Source organism: Aythya fuligula, chromosome 32 (assembly GCF_009819795.1).
Source record: "Aythya fuligula isolate bAytFul2 chromosome 32, bAytFul2.pri, whole genome shotgun sequence".
In the NCBI taxonomy this organism is placed as follows: Eukaryota; Metazoa; Chordata; class Aves; order Anseriformes; family Anatidae; genus Aythya; species Aythya fuligula.
This window is the reverse complement of record NC_045590.1, coordinates 388,539-401,512: the sequence shown is the minus strand read 5'-3', so window position 1 is coordinate 401,512 and position 12,974 is coordinate 388,539. Positions and strand designations below refer to the sequence as shown.

The window sequence follows — 12,974 nt, the reverse complement described above, 5'->3', positions numbered from 1 at the left end:
GGTGGCTGTCTGTACCCAGTGACTTAGTGGCCTGAAGTCCAGGTATTCCTCCAGAAATATCTCACAGAAGGCTTAGCAAGCAGTGGTGAAAGCATATTTCTGAGTTAGCTATTCAGACTTAATTTGTCGGCACATACAGTGTAGTCGGAACTCAGGCTCTGGGTATCAGTCGTACATTAACTGTGCATTCTTGCTTCAATCCTTCAGATCTCATCATCGAACTCCTGTGCTATTTGTAGAGGCTCAGTCTCAGCCTTTATTGCAGTGGAACCTGTTGAGAAGAAAGGAAAGAGCCTCACTTCCTGTGTGCGGTCACTATCAAAGGTGAAAGTGTACAAAGCTTGTTTCTGGCGGACATTGTAAAATGACAACTTCTTGGCAGGGATATCCAGGAAGATCCCAATCTTTCGTGGTCTACCACTCACAGTCAAACGGGTCCAAGGATCCGTGTGGACCCCATACTCTTGCTCATCTGACAATGCTATGGCCCAGAAGCCATTCTGAGGAGAGAGAACCACTTCTCCTTTGCGTGTCACAGTCTCCTGGGCAACACCCAAGATCCAGTTGCTTCTCCTTCCAACATCCACTTCCCAGTAGCGTCTCCCAGATTCGTATCCTTCCTTTGCCAACACAAAAGCTTGGCAATCAAATCTCTCCTTCTTGACTGGCACCCTTCTGATCACACCAGTATCAGTCACACTCTTCCCATCTTCCGACACTTGCAGTCTTGGATGAGCCGTGTTAGCATCAAGGATGACATCAACTGCAATAATCAAGTCATTTTTTAAGTAGTGAAGGGCAACAAGGCTACTGCTTTGAAACTTTCTATTCATTGACCATCTGCCTCTATTGTTCCCCTCCCATTCTTTGATCACCATTCTGATGGGCCCTAGGAAGTGTCTTTGACCAGGATGCCTCCACCTTCTGCCCTCCCAGAACTAGCATGTTCCTTGTCTCTCATCTATGGCATACTGAGAGAGACACTAAGATAAAGAAAATGCAAAGTAACACATAGAGACTCTTCCTTAAAAAATGGCCTGTAGCTTCAAAAAGGAATGTATGGAGATTACAAGCCCTTGCCTTAATCACTGGAACTGTATAGTAGTGACAAGAGGAAAAGAGCCATGCTTTGGCACAGAACACGTCTTTGAGTAAAACTAGAATCATAAAAGCCTCTTGCATGAGAATGGGGAGAAATTCCATTGGCCAAGACTGTTTGGCAAATACACTATGTTAGTGTACACTGGGCAGTAGAAATGTTCCAGCTAAACACCCTGAAAGAAGGAGTCTCACCTTCTTTCAGATACACACTCTTGGAGAAGAAATAATGTTGCTTCATATTCCAGAAGCAGTAAACAAATGTTTTGTGTTTTCCAGAATAGCAAATAAATAAGAGAGATTCAGATCTTATTACTATTATTATTATTTTGCTGTTGTGATGCTAATTTCAGAACTGTTACATGACAAGGGCAAATTTTTTAAAGAACTGCATTGAAGCTCCAAGTGGTAGAATCCAGCATGCTTTGTTTTCTTTTCTTACCTTTGTATCGTTGTACATGCAGCAATTCTGTGGAAAACAAGAAAAAGATGCCAAGAGTGTTCTTCAGGAAATAAAGAATACAGTGACCTAACAAACATACTATGCTGTTTGTAGAAGATCATGTTCTTCTGCGGTAGATAGTCTCTTCTACAAGCCAGAAGGCTAATCAGAAGGTCATATGACCTTCCATGGCAAAGAAAAAAAAGTCAAGCTGGGAAAACACCAACTGTTTACATATAAGTCATCCATACATAAACAGGAAGTCCACTGTTTCTGTTTAGTGCAGCCCAGAAGCACCAGAAAGGAAAGGTAAAATGAGTCTACAAAAAGCTAAGAGGAACTGCCTTGGCAAAGCCAAAGATAAAGTCCATCAGCTTGAACAACAAAGCTGAGGCACTGGCAGTCGCAGTCAGGGTGCTCTCTGTGAGAAGCCTGGCATTCCTGGAACAGCCCTCATTACATTCTCCAAAGCATGTATCGCTTTCACACAGAAAGCTTTTGGGCAAGCAGAAAGACATAACATATTCCCTGGACTCTGGGCAGTGCAGCATCAACAGAAGGAGAGCCCCAGTGCACTCCCACCTATTCTCCAAAACTCTAAGCCGTTCCTGGCACACATGACCTGCAATGTGTCTGTCTGCATGGACATGACAGCCACGTGCCCTTGATGGCAGCCGAGGTACTGACGGAAACAGCAAGTCTCCTTGGCCAGACCCTTGCACATCAGAATCTGCAATAACCCTAACACAGCACCCCTAAGACCTTCTTGCTTGCATGGGGAATTCAGCCTGGCCACTTCCTACATCCCAGAGCATGGGGTTCCCTTTCCTCAGGGCTACTTGCTCACTTGTGACACTGCTTTAAGCCTTGACACAGCATCGAGCCTATCAAGCCCTCACAAAGGAGCACACTCAGCAGTGATGTCCAAATGCTGAGTCCATCCCTGCAGTTACACTGATTGAAAGCTCAGGGAAGGAAGAGACCAGGATTGTCCCATCCATGATCCACTCTTCCCTACACTTAACATTCACAACTGTCTTTTCATCTTTACACAAACATGGTCTCATGGCTAATAAAAAATAAGACATTAAGACATTAAAACATTAAGATTATGGAAGTGGAAGGCTGGCTCCAAGTAAGTGACTCCTGCCTGCAAAAGCTCCTGTCTGCAAGTGCTCACTAGTACTATGCCCCTGTCATGGCTTTGGCTAGGACAGAGGTAATGTTCTTCACAGAGGCTCACACAATACTGTGTACGTCTTTTTTGACGAAAATACTACTGATAACATAGTGATGATTTAGCTGTTGCAGAGCAGTGCTCATAGAGAGCCAAGGGCTTTTCCACTTCTCAAACTGCCCTGCCAACAAGTAGTAGGGAGAGTACACCAAAAGCCGGGAAGGGATACAGCTAAAATAGGTGACCTGCGTTAACCAAAGACATACTCTATCCCAATCACATCATGCTCAGCAATGCGGATTGGGGGGATGGGGGAGAACATGTTAGTAGTGATTTTGTTTGTCTTTCCAAACAAATTTTCACATAACCCTTACTTTCCCACAAGTGGTAGAAAAACTACACTGTTAATAAAGTAGCAAATCAATTCCATGCTTTCTTTCTTGACGCGTGAGTTCTGCTTTCCCTAGTAAAGTGTCATTAATTCAATAACTGAGTTTTTCCAATTTTTCTTCTCTGATTCCCTCTCACAAACCAAAAGGGGAGAGTGACTGGCTGGTGTAGTTGACTGTAAGAGTTAAACAACAAAGACACAAGATTTTCACATGAGTTAAAAGCAGTGCCTAATTTGTACTGTCCAACTCCATGCAGCGCAGAAAATACCTCTGGCAAAGGCCTTGGCTCACGTCCCTTACTACTACCCCTAGAACCCCTTTAACTCTGACACGGATTATTGCCACCAGCCCAGTCCACACAAGCACTCCACCCAAAGGAAACAGGGCTGCTCTCTGGACCAGGCTCTCCACGTCCAGTCACCACTTCTCACATTTCCCTTCACAACCCCTTCCCTCACCCTCGCTCCTGCTCCAAAGCCTCCCCCACACATGACACCACCAGCAACACTATACCGTGACCAAAACCGTGGAACTAGCTGGCATGCTCAGCCTCCAGGCAGCTTACCACACTCACCATTCTCCTTCTTCAGGGACTCTGAAACAATAAAGTAGAAAGGGAGGAAACGTTGGTTAACATCCCATCCCCATAGAAAGACTGGCAGAAGAGCATGGGAAGCCTTCATCAAGGCACACAAATCCTCCACCAGCACCCACACCCAGCCACGGCTTCCCCGTGCACAGAGCACAGGGGCAGCGCTCTGCACGCACTCACCCTTCTCCGCATCCCCCTGTGCCCTGCCTTGTGCCTGCAGCTCCTCTGCAAAAGACAGGTGGGGAGAAGGAAGAGAAATGAGGGCTGTGCCAGGCAGGAGCTGCTGCCAGCAGGGGTGGGGGACAAAGGCTCCCTGGGCTCTGGGCCATTCACGGTCCAACCTGACACTGGGAGACCTCCATTGCCCTCCCATGTCCTCCCCATACCTTGGGGAAACAGCCATGCCGGGCATACATGGCCTGCTACGTGTACGTCACCGTGCTCATGACAGCCACGTGTCTGGGCTAGCAGCTGAGGTGCTGGGGGACACGGCACCTCTCCTTGGCCACACCGTGCACGCCAGAATCAGCAGTACCCCTACCACAGCACCCCTTGACCTTCCTGCTGCCTCCCACCAGGAATTCATCTTGGCAGTACCCGACATCCCAGCACCTGGCATTCCTTTTCCGTGTGCCTACTTGCTCTCCCCAGGCACTGCTTTAAGCCTTGACTCAGACTGAAGTCTCTTGAGATTGCACGAGAAAGCCCACTCGGCAACAGCGTTTGACATACTGCAAGGCCGTCCCAGCAGCCCTGCTCATGGCATGCTGGAGCAATGACTACACCAGGAATGACCCATCCCCAGTACACGCCACACCTCCCCCCACTATGAACTTGAAACAGTGGGATCTGAGCAGCCATCTAGCCTTAGTCCCACACTTACCAATCTGCCTCTGAGCGTATGCTGAAAGGCAAAGACAACATCAAAAGTACCTGCACGGGAGGTTTCATGACCCGCACCCACCCCTCCTTCCACCGTCCGCTTCAAACGAAGAAGCAAAAGCACCTACTCCAGTGGCCGATGGGCACTTCTTTGACAAAACCAAACCTAGGGAGCACCAGCTGGAACCCCGGCCCTGGCACATTGGCTCACTCGACCATGGTACAGGCTCAGGGGCAGCTGCCATTGCTGGAGCGGCTGTTCTCACTTGACACCTCCAAGGCCCGCGTCCCCACAGGGAAAGATGATCAGCAAATAGAAAGACTCACCATACTTTGCAAGGAGTTCCTCTGCACAGTCGCCGCGGACACCAGAGAAGAAGACAATTTACGTCAAGACACACGAGTTACAAAGCAGTGCCTAATTTGTACTGTCCAACTCCATGCAGCGCAGAAAATACCTCTGGCAAAGGCCTTGGCTCACGTCCCTTACTACTACCCCTAGAACCCCTTTAACTCTGACACGGATTATTGCCACCAGCCCAGTCCACACAAGCACTCCACCCAAAGGAAACAGGGCTGCTCTCTGGACCAGGCTCTCCACGTCCAGTCACCACTTCTCACATTTCCCTTCACAACCCCTTCCCTCACCCTCGCTCCTGCTCCAAAGCCTCCCCCACACATGACACCACCAGCAACACTATACCGTGACCAAAACCGTGGAACTAGCTGGCATGCTCAGCCTCCAGGCAGCTTACCACACTCACCATTCTCCTTCTTCAGGGACTCTGAAACAATAAAGTAGAAAGGGAGGAAACGTTGGTTAACATCCCATCCCCATAGAAAGACTGGCAGAAGAGCATGGGAAGCCTTCATCAAGGCACACAAATCCTCCACCAGCACCCACACCCAGCCACGGCTTCCCCGTGCACAGAGCACAGGGGCAGCGCTCTGCACGCACTCACCCTTCTCCGCATCCCCCTGTGCCCTGCCTTGTGCCTGCAGCTCCTCTGCAAAAGACAGGTGGGGAGAAGGAAGAGAAATGAGGGCTGTGCCAGGCAGGAGCTGCTGCCAGCAGGGGTGGGGGACAAAGGCTCCCTGGGCTCTGGGCCATTCACGGTCCAACCTGACACTGGGAGACCTCCATTGCCCTCCCATGTCCTCCCCATACCTTGGGGAAACAGCCATGCCGGGCATACATGGCCTGCTACGTGTACGTCACCGTGCTCATGACAGCCACGTGCCAGGGCTAGCAGCTGAGGTGCTGGGGGACACGGCACCTCTCCTTGGCCACACCGTGCACGCCAGAATCAGCAGTACCCCTACCACAGCACCCCTTGACCTTCCTGCTGCCTCCCACCAGGAATTCATCTTGGCAGTACCCGACATCCCAGCACCTGGCATTCCTTTTCCGTGTGCCTACTTGCTCTCCCCAGGCACTGCTTTAAGCCTTGACTCAGACTGAAGTCTCTTGAGATTGCACGAGAAAGCCCACTCGGCAACAGCGTTTGACATACTGCAAGGCCGTCCCAGCAGCCCTGCTCATGGCATGCTGGAGCAATGACTACACCAGGAATGACCCATCCCCAGTACACGCCACACCTCCCCCCACTACGAACTTGAAACAGTGGGATCTGAGCAGCCATCTAGCCTTAGTCCCACACTTACCAATCTGCCTCTGAGCGTATGCTGAAAGGCAAAGACAACATCAAAAGTACCTGCACGGGAGGTTTCATGACCCGCACCCACCCCTCCTTCCACCGTCCGCTTCAAACGAAGAAGCAAAAGCACCTACTCCAGTGGCCGATGGGCACTTCTTTGACAAAACCAAACCTAGGGAGCACCAGCTGGAACCCCGGCCCTGGCACATTGGCTCACTCGACCATGGTACAGGCTCAGGGGCAGCTGCCATTGCTGGAGCGGCTGTTCTCACTTGACACCTCCAAGGCCCGCGTCCCCACAGGGAAAGATGATCAGCAAATAGAAAGACTCACCATACTTTGCAAGGAGTTCCTCTGCACAGTCGCCGCGGACACCAGAGAAGAAGACAATTTACGTCAAGACACACGAGTTACAAAGCAGTGCCTAATTTGTACTGTCCAACTCCATGCAGCGCAGAAAATACCTCTGGCAAAGGCCTTGGCTCACGTCCCTTACTACTACCCTTAGAACCCCTTTAACTCTGACACGGATTATTGCCACCAGCCCAGTCCACACAAGCACTCCACCCAAAGGAAACAGGGCTGCTCTCTGGACCAGGCTCTCCACGTCCAGTCACCACTCCTCACATTTCCCTTCACAACCCCTTCCCTCACCCTCGCTCCTGCTCCAAAGCCTCCCCCACACATGACACCACCAGCAACACTATACCGTGACCAAAACCGTGGAACTAGCTGGCATGCTCAGCCTCCAGGCAGCTTACCACACTCACCATTCTCCTTCTTCAGGGACTCTGAAACAATAAAGTAGAAAGGGAGGAAACGTTGGTTAACATCCCATCCCCATAGAAAGACTGGCAGAAGAGCATGGGAAGCCTTCATCAAGGCACACAAATCCTCCACCAGCACCCACACCCAGCCACGGCTTCCCCGTGCACAGAGCACAGGGGCAGCGCTCTGCACGCACTCACCCTTCTCCGCATCCCCCTGTGCCCTGCCTTGTGCCTGCAGCTCCTCTGCAAAAGACAGGTGGGGAGAAGGAAGAGAAATGAGGGCTGTGCCAGGCAGGAGCTGCTGCCAGCAGGGGTGGGGGACAAAGGCTCCCTGGGCTCTGGGCCATTCACGGTCCAACCTGACACTGGGAGACCTCCATTGCCCTCCCATGTCCTCCCCATACCTTGGGGAAACAGCCATGCCGGGCATACATGGCCTGCTACGTGTACGTCACCGTGCTCATGACAGCCACGTGCCAGGGCTAGCAGCTGAGGTGCTGGGGGACACGGCACCTCTCCTTGGCCACACCGTGCACGCCAGAATCAGCAGTACCCCTACCACAGCACCCCTTGACCTTCCTGCTGCCTCCCACCAGGAATTCATCTTGGCAGTACCCGACATCCCAGCACCTGGCATTCCTTTTCCGTGTGCCTACTTGCTCTCCCCAGGCACTGCTTTAAGCCTTGACTCAGACTGAAGTCTCTTGAGATTGCACGAGAAAGCCCACTCGGCAACAGCGTTTGACATACTGCAAGGCCGTCCCAGCAGCCCTGCTCATGGCATGCTGGAGCAATGACTACACCAGGAATGACCCATCCCCAGTACACGCCACACCTCCCCCCACTACGAACTTGAAACAGTGGGATCTGAGCAGCCATCTAGCCTTAGTCCCACACTTACCAATCTGCCTCTGAGCGTATGCTGAAAGGCAAAGACAACATCAAAAGTACCTGCACGGGAGGTTTCATGACCCGCACCCACCCCTCCTTCCACCGTCCGCTTCAAATGAAGAAGCAAAAGCACCTACTCCAGTGGCCGATGGGCACTTCTTTGACAAAACCAAACCTAGGGAGCACCAGCTGGAACCCCGGCCCTGGCACATTGGCTCACTCGACCATGGTACAGGCTCAGGGGCAGCTGCCATTGCTGGAGCGGCTGTTCTCACTTGACACCTCCAAGGCCCGCGTCCCCACAGGGAAAGCTGATCAGCAAATAGAAAGACTCACCATACTTTGCAAGGAGTTCCTCTGCACAGTCGCCGCGGACACCAGAGAAGAAGACAATTTACGTCAAGACACACGAGTTACAAAGCAGTGCCTAATTTGTACTGTCCAACTCCATGCAGCGCAGAAAATACCTCTGGCAAAGGCCTTGGCTCACGTCCCTTACTACTACCCCTAGAACCCCTTTAACTCTGACACGGATTATTGCCACCAGCCCAGTCCACACAAGCACTCCACCCAAAGGAAACAGGGCTGCTCTCTGGACCAGGCTCTCCACGTCCAGTCACCACTCCTCACATTTCCCTTCACAACCCCTTCCCTCACCCTCGCTCCTGCTCCAAAGCCTCCCCCACACATGACACCACCAGCAACACTATACCGTGACCAAAACCGTGGAACTAGCTGGCATGCTCAGCCTCCAGGCAGCTTACCACACTCACCATTCTCCTTCTTCAGGGACTCTGAAACAATAAAGTAGAAAGGGAGGAAACGTTGGTTAACATCCCATCCCCATAGAAAGACTGGCAGAAGAGCATGGGAAGCCTTCATCAAGGCACACAAATCCTCCACCAGCACCCACACCCAGCCACGGCTTCCCCGTGCACAGAGCACAGGGGCAGCGCTCTGCACGCACTCACCCTTCTCCGCATCCCCCTGTGCCCTGCCTTGTGCCTGCAGCTCCTCTGCAAAAGACAGGTGGGGAGAAGGAAGAGAAATGAGGGCTGTGCCAGGCAGGAGCTGCTGCCAGCAGGGGTGGGGGACAAAGGCTCCCTGGGCTCTGGGCCATTCACGGTCCAACCTGACACTGGGAGACCTCCATTGCCCTCCCATGTCCTCCCCATACCTTGGGGAAACAGCCATGCCGGGCATACATGGCCTGCTACGTGTACGTCACCGTGCTCATGACAGCCACGTGCCAGGGCTAGCAGCTGAGGTGCTGGGGGACACGGCACCTCTCCTTGGCCACACCGTGCACGCCAGAATCAGCAGTACCCCTACCACAGCACCCCTTGACCTTCCTGCTGCCTCCCACCAGGAATTCATCTTGGCAGTACCCGACATCCCAGCACCTGGCATTCCTTTTCCGTGTGCCTACTTGCTCTCCCCAGGCACTGCTTTAAGCCTTGACTCAGACTGAAGTCTCTTGAGATTGCACGAGAAAGCCCACTCGGCAACAGCGTTTGACATACTGCAAGGCCGTCCCAGCAGCCCTGCTCATGGCATGCTGGAGCAATGACTACACCAGGAATGACCCATCCCCAGTACACGCCACACCTCCCCCCACTACGAACTTGAAACAGTGGGATCTGAGCAGCCATCTAGCCTTAGTCCCACACTTACCAATCTGCCTCTGAGCGTATGCTGAAAGGCAAAGACAACATCAAAAGTACCTGCACGGGAGGTTTCATGACCCGCACCCACCCCTCCTTCCACCGTCCGCTTCAAATGAAGAAGCAAAAGCACCTACTCCAGTGGCCGATGGGCACTTCTTTGACAAAACCAAACCTAGGGAGCACCAGCTGGAACCCCGGCCCTGGCACATTGGCTCACTCGACCATGGTACAGGCTCAGGGGCAGCTGCCATTGCTGGAGCGGCTGTTCTCACTTGACACCTCCAAGGCCCGCGTCCCCACAGGGAAAGCTGATCAGCAAATAGAAAGACTCACCATACTTTGCAAGGAGTTCCTCTGCACAGTCGCCGCGGACACCAGAGAAGAAGACAATTTACGTCAAGACACACGAGTTACAAAGCAGTGCCTAATTTGTACTGTCCAACTCCATGCAGCGCAGAAAATACCTCTGGCAAAGGCCTTGGCTCACGTCCCTTACTACTACCCCTAGAACCCCTTTAACTCTGACACGGATTATTGCCACCAGCCCAGTCCACACAAGCACTCCACCCAAAGGAAACAGGGCTGCTCTCTGGACCAGGCTCTCCACGTCCAGTCACCACTCCTCACATTTCCCTTCACAACCCCTTCCCTCACCCTCGCTCCTGCTCCAAAGCCTCCCCCACACATGACACCACCAGCAACACTATACCGTGACCAAAACCGTGGAACTAGCTGGCATGCTCAGCCTCCAGGCAGCTTACCACACTCACCATTCTCCTTCTTCAGGGACTCTGAAACAATAAAGTAGAAAGGGAGGAAACGTTGGTTAACATCCCATCCCCATAGAAAGATTGGCAGAAGAGCATCTTCTCTAGAGGGAGAATATCTGTTGCATCTGCAAATTTGTCTTTTTTTAGTACTGTGGAGTCACTCCCTCAATGTAATCTTTTTGGACAGTTTTTTAGGAGAATGATGAGGGAAAGCTCTGAGAGGTTTTCTTTAACACAGACATCTCTCAGCATCCTTTTGTCATTACAATCCCACATCTCCTTTCCACAGAAAAGATCATCTCACAAAAATGCATATTCCTTATGATTTTGGAATATATCAACCCTACAATTTGCTACTTGTTTTTCATTGAAACAATAATAGTAGAAAAGTGACAGAAACCTTGCTCCCAGCCAAAAGACATAACACCTAAATGGTAACTATGTATTTGTACTTAGAAGACATAAATAAATATCAAGAAAACTCACTTGTATCAATGGATGGGTACCAGATAAAATACTTGAAGATCTGTAGTAGAAATGCTAAAAACAAGACAATATTATTATTATCATGACAGAACACAAAGCATGAACATTTAAAGTAATGCCATTGCCCCAGAGAGGACAGATATCTATTCATTTTATCACAATCTGATGTCTTCACATTTGTTTTCTAAAAATGCTGAAGATTTTGTTTCTTACAGAAATGTCCCAGAGGCTTTGAGACATTGGTATATTTAATTTGCATAAATCATGTTCTTATTTCTAATGCTCACAAGAGCTATTTTTTCTTTTTTCCCCAAGTAATATTAAATTTTCCAAAATATGTCATCTCAGTTGCTTCAAAGTACTAGCAAATGCAGGTTGATTTGGTGAATTCTATGCATTGTGAAGGAAAAATAAAAATGTGGACACCAGATCCCTAACATCTTTACTGATTGATGTCCATTAGTAATGAATATTTATTGTAGAATTATAGAATATCCCAAGTTGGAAGGGACCCACAAGTATCATCAAGTCCAACTCCTGGCACAACACAGGTCTACCCAAAAATTCAGACCATGAGGCTAAGAGCACAGCCAAAATGTTTCTTAAACTCTGATGGGCTTGGTGCAGTGACTACTTCCATGGAAAGCCTGTTCAAGAGCGTGAAAACCCTCCCAGTGAAGAACCTCTTCTTGATGTCTAGCCTGAACCTCCCCTGCTGCAGCTTGACATTATTCCTATGGATCCTATCGCTGGTCACTAAAGAGAATAGATTGGCGCCTGCCCCTGTGCTCTCCCTCGTGTGAAGTAGTTCATATACTGTACTCGTATACATTCATATACATATACTCCTGAGAAAGTAGTTCATACACTAAGCCAGACACACACACACACACACATACACACACAAACTAACTAACTAACCATATAAAAAGATAATAGGAACAGGAATGATGAGGTGATGAAAAAAAACACAAGTGTTTGTCTTGAAGAAAACCAACGTCAGTAAGTCTGGGTGCTAGAAACACAGAGGATCTGGAAAGGGAAAGAAGGATATGTTTATGGGGTTATGATGGAAGAAGCCGATTTGTGGATTTGAAGAGCTCTGGGATACATTTGGAAGGCTTGGTAAATTCTTGAGTGAATTTACCTACAAAAGGATTCTTCTGAAGGCATCCAGAGCTGCTAGTTTCTTGGGAAGAATGAGTTATCTATAGCATGGGATATCTATGCCATTTTGGAGGGGCAATAAATAATTTGAAAATGTGGGTTACAATGTTTTTGGAAGTTCACTGCAAAGAAGAACTGGAAAATGGAGAATCTAGCATGGGGGAATAGCTTACCCATTACTATAAGGAGGAGGAGGCAAAAGAGGTAAAGAATCCAGAACCAGTCAGAGTTTTCTGAAAAATTTAGAAAAAACATTTTTTTAAAATGACATCAAATTCTTTGCAATATAACACAGATGTAGAGTGGCAGTGGGGTCATATAATCTGTCCCATTTGAACATGGTTAGCTGAAGAACACTTTAAAAAGCAATTATTCATATGGAAGAGTGGTGAGGAACACTAGAAGTTCTAAAGAAAGTTTAGACACAACCTTGATGTTTGTATTTTATATCACTGTTCAAACAAACTGGAGATAAAGTGGGAAGTATTTTTTTTCCCACAGGGAATTTTTAAATTATACTTGATGTTATGTCTCTATTTTTATTCAAGAGCATACCTATTTCCTACATGACCTCTGAATGGAGTGATATTGCTCTAAGTGATATCATAAAAATACTTTAGCTTGAGTTAAGTTGATTTTCAAAGCTTTAAATGAATAAGAATTACAGAGGAAAGCTCAGCCTTAGTCTTGTTGCTTGAAAACACCTTTCAGACAGAATAATTCTTTAAGAGCCTAACACCAAAGTTTCTCATTGATGGTGTAAATCACAGCATCTGACAGTCTAAAGATCTATGAGAGAAACCTCTCTGCCAACATCAAAACAGAGAGGTCCATGCTAGTAAAAAAGGCTAGAAGCACTGAGCTCAGGAGCCCACTGTCTTCCTGTCTTTCCTGGCATCACCAGCTATTCTTCCCTTTTCATAAAAACATAAAATCATTAAGGTTGGAAAAAACCTTCAAGATCATCTGGTCCAACCATCAA

General features: G+C 49.1%; 1 protein-coding gene across 1 annotated transcript in view; it reads right to left on the bottom strand.

The window, feature by feature from the left end:
* Positions 1–203: 203 nt before the first annotated feature.
* LOC116500175 (butyrophilin subfamily 1 member A1-like) overlaps positions 204–12,974 on the bottom strand; it is a 30,193-nt gene continuing 17,422 nt past the window's right edge. The window contains exons 5-16 of the mRNA XM_032205091.1: positions 10,826–10,879; positions 10,340–10,360; positions 9,577–9,597; positions 8,676–8,696; positions 7,913–7,933; positions 7,012–7,032; positions 6,249–6,269; positions 5,348–5,368; positions 4,585–4,605; positions 3,684–3,704; positions 1,541–1,567; positions 204–763 (exon numbers count right to left, since the gene is read on the bottom strand). Coding sequence (XP_032060982.1) covers positions 204–763; positions 1,541–1,567; positions 3,684–3,704; positions 4,585–4,605; positions 5,348–5,368; positions 6,249–6,269; positions 7,012–7,032; positions 7,913–7,933; positions 8,676–8,696; positions 9,577–9,597; positions 10,340–10,360; positions 10,826–10,879 — 830 coding nt within the window. The remainder of the gene's footprint in view (positions 764–1,540; positions 1,568–3,683; positions 3,705–4,584; positions 4,606–5,347; positions 5,369–6,248; positions 6,270–7,011; positions 7,033–7,912; positions 7,934–8,675; positions 8,697–9,576; positions 9,598–10,339; positions 10,361–10,825; positions 10,880–12,974) is intronic.